The sequence below is a fragment of the Brachionichthys hirsutus genome, chromosome 4 (assembly GCF_040956055.1).
Source record: "Brachionichthys hirsutus isolate HB-005 chromosome 4, CSIRO-AGI_Bhir_v1, whole genome shotgun sequence".
Lineage (NCBI taxonomy): Eukaryota > Metazoa > Chordata > Actinopteri > Lophiiformes > Brachionichthyidae > Brachionichthys > Brachionichthys hirsutus.
Window position 1 is genome coordinate 6,928,391 of NC_090900.1, and position 11,310 is coordinate 6,939,700.

An 11,310-nucleotide genomic window follows, 5' to 3' on the forward strand; every position below is an offset into this window, starting at 1 on the left:
AAACAGGAAAAAGGTGCTTTCTCCATCCATGAGACAAAAGCAAAAATATTAAAGCTGTGCGCTATTTAACTAAAACTATGTGTTTAAAGATGCTGAGAATGCTCACTAGTCCTAAGAGGAGCTTAGTTAGTTAGCGAGTTAGTAAGTTAACTATTCAATTGCAGCAATGGCTAGCTATGACCCATCCTGCACTGCCTCTAATAATTGGCTTGACAAGAGATGAGGACATGACATGGCAGGTATTAGGAGTTCATGCAGATAATCATAATCTTAAAAAAAATCTAAACATATGTTCCCATATTCAAGTGTTTATTGATTTATTTATAGTAATTTATTTCAAATGAGTAATTCTCCGGGTTAGAAGAAATCATAATCACGTTAGGCGTCCTAGTCTTTGTTTGACTGCCACACGGGGGCGCTGGTGTCTACTCTCAGACACAACTACAATGCTGCTGGGTGAATGGAAAGAGACACATGGCCACTAAGTGGCGCTATTACTTCAGCTCGGGAAAGTTGACCCCATTCTACTCTTCGCCTATGTTGACATAAGAAATGTCAAAATTTTATATGACATTTGGAAAATGAAAAGTCCATATTCTGTTTTTCAAGTTACCGATGAGGTTGTATCTAGACATAATACGCATTTTGTTTTTATTATCCATTTTGCATTTTTAATTATAGTAATCAATTAAGAAATAAACACATATTTTTTGTAAAATTGTCATACCAAGGACTGAAGACAAATCCTCAAAGTTGGTACAAGATTACAACTAGATTGGAGAGGAGAGCAAGAACAAATGAGAGAAGGTGCCAGAACATGCTTGAGGCAGAGGCTGGCCAGCGCTGTCAAATTTTTGTCCAACGTCCTGCAGCTGTCCAAGCACTCCTGATAGACAGCAGCAATTGAGGGCCCAAAATAACCATAAGGTATTGGGAAGGTACCAATTCATGGTTGGGGGATTTCAGCCAGTTAACAGGGGGAAGAGGAGGGTCAAAGTTTGATTACAGCGTCACATAAATGAGGAATCTATGCGAGTTTAAATATCTTAATTCAGTCGTCAGATGTGACCTACATTCCTTTTCTCAATGGAATAATGCGATGAATAACCACCAACCCAATTTCTCTATCTGTTGGTACAGTTCAAGAGGTGGATGGCTATTTTAGTACCCCCGGGTGTGGAATGTGCAGTTGCCGGTGAAGAACACAGGGGATACAGATTGGTCCAGGAATTCACCAACGACCCTTGTGCCGCATTTAGCCCCCCCCCAGCCACTGGAACCTTCTTAGTATAATATTCACCATCTGACTCACTGTTCACCAGCATCTCAGGAACGAGCACAGCTACCATGGAGAATGTGGCGATATTCGACTCACCTGGAAAAGGGAGGGGACTCAAGGCTACCAAGGAGTTTTGGGCCGGAGATGTAATTTTTGCAGAACTCAGTATTGCCGCTGTTGTGTTTGACAGGTAAAGTAATGAATGGAAGATGTAGGTGTGAACGCTCATTGTAAGGGAAAGTGTTCACACATGGTCATTATGTGGATAATAAATCATTTCAATTCATTTTTATTTGTATCACACCAGATCACGATCAGTCCTGTGTATTAGTAATTGTGAGACAAACTGAAAAACATTTGTATAACAGAAGTGTGACATTTGATCCTTTTATGTCCTTCATGTAATGTAAATATATGTAAATATATAATTACTGTGCCAAGAAGGTTGTTTTTGAAGCCGTTTGTCTGACTGTTAGCAGGATTATGGAAAAACTGCTGGAGGAATCTTGATTTAAAAAAATGTGAAGATGGATCTTGGTCTAACTTAGATCCCATTAAATTTTAAGAGCGATCCGGATACCCGTCTGGATACAAACAAACAAACAAACAAACAAAATCAGTATTTTCACATTTACTCCGGTCCGATATTCACTATCGTCTTCTAGATCTGATCCAGAATGAGGTCAGGAAAATATATTACATTTTAAGAAATAAAACGGATTAGAAAATCAGTTCAAAACACACATCAACCCTGCTTCACTTTTACTTTTCATGGTTGGTGTATACTGTATCAAGATAGCAAGAACAATTTATAACTTTTGGTGATGATCCAGATCACCATGTGGACGGTGTCAATCTTATGAGGGGAACGAGCTGCTTGGTGGAGGTCTGCGCTCTCTGAGTGCTTTTCTAGTTCTAAACTGTGTTCACGCAACAATCTAATCTCACATAAAGTGAAACAAATGCATTCATATTCACCTTAAATACTATATTTAAATCTGAACACATAAGACAGTGCATTTGCCCACCAGCATGGTGAAGCCTTCATGCTCTGACAACCATCTCTTATTGCATCTAGTGTCATCTACAGGCGTGCTGTAGTAGAAGGATCATCTTGCCTCTTCTCTTCTTCTGTAGTCTAGCGGAGCGTATTTGCCACAGCTGTTTCCGCAGACAAGAGAAACTACAGCGATGCGGTCAGTGCAAATTTGCCCATTATTGTGACCGAACCTGCCAGCGTGCTGGATGGGCTGAACACAAACAAGAATGCAGTGCAATCAAAGCTTTCGGCAAAGCACCAAATGAGAACATCCGGTGAGTGAGAAAAGATTAAACCATACTTGATTATCTCTACATCCCATGCAGTGCATGTGTGTGTGTGTGTGTGTGTGTGTGTTTTAAAGATTCAAGTAATTTTCTTTTTTTTTTAAATCAATGCATAAAGCCACATTTCATCCACTGAATAACATAACAAGAAACACTTGATCCTGCCAGAATAATAATATATACTGTATTGCAGCAGTTTTGTCTTCACCAAATCCTTCTGAGTTAGTCTCTACTTAATTTATTCGTGAGATGTTAAATTCTGCTGCTTGTCGTCAGTCTGGCGGCTCGCATCACGTGGCGTCTCGACAAGGAGGGGAGCCTGGTGTCGGACATGCAGCTGACCACCCTGGATGACCTCGAGGACCACATCGCTGACATGCAAGAAGAAGATCTGAAGGAATTCAAAGTGGACATCCACAACTTCCTGGACTATTGGCCCCGTACAAGCAAGCAGCACACCATTGATGTCATCTCTCATGTTTTTGGAGTGGTGTGTTTCTTTGCATTGCCCTTAGGTCACCATCACACATTCTTTTATTTCTATATGTAACCCAATCTAAAACTTAAAAAAAAAAAATTCTTCTTCAAACACAGTAAGATATCGAACTGAAGCTGACCCTTTTCACCCACTATTTAAAACTGAGATGTTCCTTTTGATTTGATTTGAGTTTTAGCATGTAATGTGCTATTTAATATACTAGCCTGTGCTTCATGCACCACATGATTACAGTAAGTGTTCACTCATTTATCTGTGAATTCCCGTGATTTCCACAAACATTAATATTTTTGCACCCTGCCGTTCTATCATTTATTATTTGACATTATGAGAAATAGCCAAGTGATGTGGGATACTGTATAATCAGATGGTTAGCATAACCCAAATTGACTTCTAATCACTTTGCTGCTGATTTGGTCTCATCTCGAGAGCTCTAAGTGTGCAGAAGCAGATTTCTTAAAGATCATAAAGTACTACCTGTGTTTCAAAACATAAATCTTCCTCCTCTTTCCTGAAGATCAACTGCAACGGTTTCACAGTGAGTGATCAGAGGGGCCTTCAGGCAGTAGGAGTTGGTCTTTTCCCAAATTTGTGCTTGGTGAATCATAACTGCTGGCCAAACTGCACCGTCATCCTCAACCACGGAAAGTAAGTGAAAAGCATGGAATTTGTCACTTCTAAATGTTGCGAGTGTTTGTGTTTACTGCTGCTATGTCTTGTGTGTGACTGAGCAATCTGCTTCCTGTTTGTCTTTCAGTCAATCGGCTGTGAATGCTATGTTTCATTCTCAACGGAGGTGCGTTACCTCACCCAAAGGCTTTTTAAGTGTTGTCTGGGCACCACTGACAATGATATTAAAAACCTAATCATCAGAACATAACCTCATCCCTCCTCCGACTCCGGCCATTGTGAATATATACAGCCTTTGTCGACCACGGCCTGTAGTTGGCCTATGGGCTGCAGGCCTGAGCAGCACCAGAGGGCTGTGTGTCTGCACAGCAGCTGATCTGGCAACACTACTGATAACCTCTGTCTACATGGGAAGATCAATAATGATAATGGAGAGAGCACGTTCCAAATGTGTGCTTCATTTTTGTTTTGTTTTTTTTTGGCATGTTGAAGGTGGCATGCTCACGCAGGCTGCGTGGCTAATCTAAGAACATCATGTCAGATTTAATCCTGTTTCATGAACGCTCTCAAAATGGGGACATTCACAAATGCATGAACTGAATTTTTTCACAAGTGTGGAATAATCTTTTCAGTTTTCATTATAATCCATTCCTTCCATCCTTGGACTGAAGCTACACTAAGGAACATAATAAATCAGTCTGAAACTATGATGAATAAAAGATTGAATTAATGAAACAAATAACTGCTTCCATTTAACTCTGCTACTCATCCTCAGGATTGAGCTGCGCTCCCTGGGTAAGATCTCAGAAGGAGAGGAGCTGACTGTTGCATATGTGGACTATTTGAATTTGTCAGAGGAGAGACAAAAACTGCTGAAAACACAATACTTCTTCGACTGCACGTGCGATAACTGTAAAAACGGCATTAGCGACGATTTGAAGATGGGAGGCCGAGAAGTGGACGGAGCAAAGGTTTGTGTTTTTGTACAAGTTTGTCTTTTTATTTTTTATGTTTTTAATTTGTTAATGATGAAATTGAAATTACACTTGACAGAAACAATTAAACCCTGTCTCTACATTTTGTCCTGACAGGGGTGATGAGGTCACATTGGAAATGTGAGCAGCAGAGCCATTGTGGCTATTTTTAGCAAAGATAACTCCCCAAGGAGTCACCGTTGCATTTTGCAATCATTCTTTAGCTGTTACGATGTATTTTATTTTATTTTTCTTTCCACTTGGCAGTTAATGACATCCACTTTAAACAACTCTTGTGCCATTTTAAGCATATTATTTTCAACACACACTCCTGACAATGTCCAATACTGATCATTCACAACTCTCAGATGTGCAAATCAATGCACGACACCCCACTGAGCTAATTCGATACAGCGCAACACTAATCTAATTCAACGGAGCACAAGGCACTACACTTCTGTCTGTGATCACTGCTCACCAGCCCTTTGAAGATGTGTTTACCTGTGTGTGTGTGTGTGGGGTGGGTGGGTTGGGGGGTGGACTAGATATAAATAGCGTATGTCTGGGACACATGCAGCAAAAGGACATTCCTAAAATCTCATTGATCTAAAGTTCTAGATCTAGAACATGCCAGGTTTTCTCGTATATACTGCCCGTTAATTAGGAATAGTCTTGACTCATACTGGACACAGAATGAAAATCTTTTGTTGTAAAACAGTAAAACATTCAAGTCCTGGATAGGGCCCCTTCAGCAGGTTAAAGGTCATCTTGAGACAAGCTAATCAGGCCTTCACCTACATTGACTCAAGCAGGGCAAATCTATGTCGACTTGCAAAAGACTTTACTTTGAAAAAACGTATCTTATCTTCGGTATGTTTATGCTGTTCCAGTTCATCAATATTCTCTTGTTAAAATCTTAGCCTTCAGAGGAGCAGGTGAAAGAAGCAACGGATTACTGCTTTCAAATGCTGGAGAAGATGGACAAAGCTCGACTAAACGGAGACTATCATGAGGTATTACTGTCTTACAATCACACCGAGTTGTCATGACAGACAATTATGTTTTTGAATTATTTATTTTTTTGTATTTCCCTTCAGTTGGTTAAGATCTGCAGGAACTGCATCGAAAAAGCAGAGCCGATCTTGGCCGACACTCACATCTACCTGCTCAGGATTTGGAGCACACTGAGCGAGGTGCAAGCTTACCTGCAGTACTTCGATGATTCTGCAGAGTACTCGCGTAAAATGGTGGATGGATACGTGTGAGTACAAAGACACCAAGCTGTTTCTTTAGACTGAAAAAGTGAATTCTCAAGAAAACGAAAAAATAAATAAATCTATCCACAGAAAACTGTACCCCCCCAACAATGCTGCTCTGGGTATGGCCGCCATGCGAGCAGGGGTGAACCACTGGCAGGCTGGACAGATTGAGGTCGCCCATGGGATGATCTGCAAGGCCTACGCAATCCTCCTAGTCACTCATGGCCCAACACACCCCATCACCAAGGACCTGGAGGTGAACCGAATCAAGCCTGCATGCTATCATGTTATGCCCACACCGGAGGGGGCTTGTAAGACCCCCCCTGTCTGAGTGTGTCTGTTCATGCACGACATGTAGTAGTGTAACCACTTCTTTCCAAGTAGCAGTTGCAGGTTACCATCCGCAAAACCACCAATTATTTAACAAGCCCTAAAATATTGTCTTCTTGGCTACATTGGAATGCCGACAAGAGACAGATTTGTATTTGCAGTGGTTTTATAAAAGGCATGGCCAACATCTACATTTCAACTCGTGGGTGAGAATGCAAGCGCTGATGTTTCCCTCCCAATATGTCCACAGGCGATGCGAATACAAACAGAGATGGAACTGAGGATGTTCAAGCAGAACGAGTACGTTTACCACAGCATGAGAGAGGCTTCTTTAAAGAATAAACCGATGGCCATGATGCATGAACCCAAGTCTATGGAGGAGGGAATCAAGAACCTCTTCCACCGGAGAAAATAGTCACAAGCGGTCAAATTGAGTCTACTCTGAGCGGTTTCCAGAGTACTCTTGTGTGAGTCCACTCATTACCCACAGGAACTTTTTTATTTTAGTTGCACTTTTATAAAAATAAAAAAGTCACTCTGAGGTTGTGCATTTTGTCTATTTTAACCAGTAATTCAAATGGCGGCTTAACCTTGGCTCATCTCTCCACTACGCTAACCATCACAAACTTCTGCTTGTTCAAAATATACCCATGGAGGGGGGGAATAGGGGACATTGCAAGCTTTTACACCAACTTTGACCAAAGGGTTTAACCACTTGAAATAGCTAAGTCTTTCCTACAAGTTGCCAACGGTGATAGTTTACAGTGATCTGTAGGTTGCATCTTTTAAATAGTCTGCTTTTCCCAGTGCCACAACCAGCCCCGCTAGTGAAAATATCTTACAGATTAGCTATTGCGTCAACTAGTGCATGGAACAGGGCATTAGCTCTTCACAGACACACATTTTAGTAGCATATAGTTTGACTCCCATAACGAGTGTACAAGACATCCGTGATTGTGTTAAATGAGAATGCTTTTGATCTGAAGACCACACCCATTATTTTATAAGTGAAACTCTGCCCCCTGCTGGTGATCTTCAAATTAAGCACTCAAGTCAATGTCAAGACACCGATTACAATTATCTACATCCTACAATGATGTACCTACTCCTGCATTACTGGTGCAAAGAAACAGGCAGTCCTAGTCATCCATTTTTTATTAACATCCCAGGTGCAGATATTTACATGCGTTTGCTTATTCTCTTGTAAACAATGCCACCAACAGTCATGGTCTAGGAACAAAAGACAGAAGAAAGTAATTAGCAAACAAGTCATAAAACACTAATATTAAATAGTGCTTTATTTACTCACATTAATAATTGTGTCCCCATCCACCAGTTCTGTGACAGACTCAATTCCCTTGAGCGAGGTCTTCAGCTTGTTGCCCTCACGATGAACCACCCCCTTAAAAAAAAAAAGAAAACAAAACAGCAGGGTAGAAGATGCATTTCTTGGACAACTCGACACCAGTGTGCAGCAGGATTAAAAATAACCGCTGCAACTGCTATGGAGTTTAAGATTCTAGCAAGCCATAAATGTTACTGCTTAATTCGTCAGAATAATTTCCTACTTTGATTTTCTCCCCAGTGAGGGTTTCTAGCTCCGACTCCTTTCCAATGGTGAAGGTATTGACAAGAACCTTTGACCCAGTAGTGACCGTCACTTTGAAGTCATCACCAGTCTCCTCAATCTCAGAAATGCTCTTGATGTCTTTGCCTTTCTGGATGAGGTCATCTGGAAGACCTAAGTGAGAAAAAAGTAGAAAATAAATAAATAAATTACACCCTAGTATTACAAGCTATGTTACAAAAACTCAGAAGCTAAAAAAAAAAGGAAGCCGAATTCTCACCAACTGCCTTCATGAAAGGCTCAAAGTTCTCCTGAGACTCCAGCTGGAACTTCCCAGAGAAAGACATGGTGGCAGGCAGCAAAGGTGAAGTGAGAACTTGTCACGTGCCTGTTTTATACTTTGCAAGTCCAGCGTGGTAATCATTAACTCCAGGTGTCTCCAATTAAAGCAGCCCCAGCCATCTTCTGACATGATGACATGACTCGCAGATAAGGGCTGACAGCAGGATCGAAGTGCAGAGCGACTGGAGTAGGAGAGACAACACTTTACCCAGAGGCAAAAACAGTCAGTTTGATCACAGTCTGAAAACCTTTAGTCCATATATATATAGACAATGTATTCAATAATCTATTTCACATATTAGCAAATTATGGCGTTGCCCAATCATACATTTAAAACTAATTATTTCAAACTTCGAGTCATGATCGGATTCTGTTTAACACATTTATTTTATTGAGACATAACTTTCAGAGATTAAAATGTTAAAAATAATTTGTAAATTCATATTCTGCGTGTTGGTGATTACACGGTGTGCTGAACTAGCCTGTTAAAATCCTTGAATTGGATGAAGTACAGCAGGCTATTTCAGATTGTCCTCAACCTTTACATTTGATCATTTACTCATTGTATTAAATGCTGAAATTGTATATCATAATGTACATCTTGCAGGACATTATCCAATATTGCCTGCTGGATTAATCAATACGAATTCAATACAGCCATCCCAGATAACATCATCCCTGAGGTGTAGGCTCAGGAGTCCAACAGGCAGATACATTATGCATAATTTTATTTTATTTTATTTTTTGCAAATGGTAATTGATTTCAAAGGCTCTGTACTTTACTCGGATGATGTCAATATCCAATATTCGAGATAATGCTTCCTGAAAAAATGCGAGAGAACTATTCACAGAGCCAGAAATATAATGAAATAATGTAATCAGGAATCCAGTCACTAATATCTCATCAGTGGCTCAAAGTGTTCACTTTCTTTCATCTATTGTATTTATGGTTAATTATTTGGCATTCACCACTATCGAATAAGAGTTTATGGTTATGAACTTAACTAAAAATGGATCAAAGGTGACACATATGAGATAAGCGTTTAAGACTTTTGCAACATTGATGTAATAATGAATGACCATGAAAGCCTGCACACACACACTCACACACACACACACAGTGTCATCAGGATTATGCAAACCTGAACACTGAAGACTAAAGCATGATAAGCTTTATGATGACCCGCTCTATAATGATGAAGATTTGTCTGTACTGCAGGAGTCTTGTTTAATCCACTGTGATGTGATAAAAGGGAGATCTGTGAATAAAGTCATTTAACGTATATTGTTAAATTAATAACTCTTCAATAGATTATATTCATTTTCCAGCGCTTTCTCGGCTTTAGCGGGTCAAGGAAGTTGCCTCTGTTTCGGGGGAGAAAAATTATTTTGTTTTTAGACCCATTTGTCAAAACAGTCAGGGATCACTTGACTCGGAGTAGAGCAGCGGCTCTACTCCGAGCTCCTCCTGGATGACTGAGCTTCTCACCCTATCTCTAAGGGAGAGCCCAGCCACCCTACGGAGGAGGCTCATTTCAGCCGCTTGTACCCGCGATCTCATTCTTTCGGCCTGATAAAAGTCATTTCAAAGTTAAAATTTTGAAATGACTTTGACAAGTCATTTTGTTCGAGGCTACTCCACGATACAAATTTGTTGCAGAGATTGTGGCATCCAGCCTCATTGTGACGCATGGTGTGTGCGGTCCGGGTTAAGAGGGTTTGTGGGGTCCAGGTTAAGAGGGTTTGTGATTAGAGGGGTCCGGGTTCAGAGGGGTCTTGGTCCAGAGGGTGCTAGTTTTTCCTCTTTAAACGTGCACAGAGACGAGTCCAGAAGCGTTTCAGAGTCCTGAACCTTTTCGGGCGCTCCTGAGGCTGGGCATCGTCCTGTATGAGGCACTGGGCCTCCTCTTTCTTCCGCGCCTCCTCGCACCTGTCTATCAGCTCCCGCTCAAACCTCGCCCTCTGCTCCTCCAGCTCTCTTCTAAACGCTTCCTCTTTCTGAGCGAGAATTGATGTGAATTGTTCCTCCCTCCTGGAAGCCTCCTGCTGCTGGCGCTCATTGGCCTCATATAGTGACCATGCCCCCTCCATAGCAGCTTGGAGCTGATCTCGGACGTCCTGCAGAGCCGCCTTAGATTCTTTCAGCTCATCCAGAACCTTTTTCGCACACAGTCTGTCCTCCTCCTCATCCTTCTTCTCCTCCTTCTTCTCCTCCTCCATCAGCACTTCCCCCGGTGAAAGTTCTGCTTGTGAGGAGTCAAACAGGGACCGCTCACCCGCAGGAGTATCACCATTCACACTGGCGTAATCCTCCTGGGCAGTCATTTTATCAACCACCCAAGGGACATGCTGGTTCAGGAGGTTGTCCCAGTCCAAACTGGAGAAGAAGCAATGTTCCTTTACCTCATAAGCCCCCCCTGTACCCAGGCGGATCATGGGGTTCTTGACCAGGAGAGCAAGAACGAGGTCACGGGCCTCCTGCTCCTCATTGGTGTTCGAGGGCCACCGGACGTCATCATTGGCGATAGACTTGAAGAGCAGCTTATCTGAGGTCCCCTTGAAGGGAAACTCCATATTCAACATCATGTACATGGTGATGCCGAGGGCCCACCAGTCTACCGGGTTCCCGAAACCGCTCCTGATAATCGTCTCTGGAGCACAGAAAGCTGGAGTTCCTGCCACCAGAGAGGGGCGAAACTCTGCGACAGCGTAGTTGAGTGCCTCCAGTGATGAAGTCAGCTTGAAGGTCATGTTGACATTACCAATCAGGGCCAGGCCAAAATCTGCTAACTTAACATGACCAGAGGAACTGATCAACATGTTTGCGGGTTTCAGGTCCCTGTGGACAATCCCATAACTGTGGATATACTCGAGCGCCATGGTGGTCTCTGCCACATAGAGACGGGCCACGTCAAGAGGGAGGGGTCCATGGCGGTGGAGCAGCGCTTCACAATCTCCCCCTTCCATGAGCTCCATCACCATGCAGAAGTGTTTGCCGGTTTCAAAGGAGCAGAGCATGGGGACGAGAAACTGGCTGTCGGCGAAGGCCAGGATGCCTCGCTCCGTGGCCTGCTGCAAGGGGGACACCGATCTGTGTTTGACAGATT

At 42.2% G+C, this 11,310-nt stretch overlaps 2 protein-coding genes across 3 annotated transcripts; one reads left to right on the forward strand and one right to left on the reverse strand.

Moving 5' to 3' along the window:
- The first annotated feature begins 1,198 nt into the window (after positions 1 to 1,198).
- Positions 1,199 to 6,835, forward strand: smyd1b (SET and MYND domain containing 1b). Of its 2 annotated transcripts, XM_068761033.1 has the most exons (10): positions 1,199 to 1,469; positions 2,417 to 2,593; positions 2,882 to 3,095; positions 3,619 to 3,749; positions 3,859 to 3,897; positions 4,507 to 4,702; positions 5,626 to 5,718; positions 5,803 to 5,966; positions 6,052 to 6,220; positions 6,545 to 6,835. In XM_068761033.1, exons 1-10 carry the CDS (start codon positions 1,348 to 1,350, stop codon positions 6,707 to 6,709), a joined length of 1,470 nt encoding a protein of 489 aa, XP_068617134.1. In that variant the 5' UTR covers positions 1,199 to 1,347; the 3' UTR covers positions 6,710 to 6,835. The 2 variants fall into 2 exon arrangements, with proteins under 2 accessions (XP_068617134.1, XP_068617135.1); XM_068761034.1 differs by lacking the exon at positions 3,859 to 3,897.
- Positions 6,836 to 7,440: 605 nt separating this feature from the next.
- Positions 7,441 to 8,208, reverse strand: LOC137892981 (fatty acid-binding protein, liver-type). Its single transcript, XM_068738404.1, has 4 exons — positions 8,142 to 8,208; positions 7,863 to 8,035; positions 7,604 to 7,696; positions 7,441 to 7,524 (listed from the first exon to the last, which is right to left on the reverse strand). Exons 1-4 carry the CDS (start codon positions 8,206 to 8,208, stop codon positions 7,474 to 7,476), a joined length of 384 nt encoding a protein of 127 aa, XP_068594505.1. The 3' UTR covers positions 7,441 to 7,473.
- Positions 8,209 to 11,310: the final 3,102 nt, after the last annotated feature.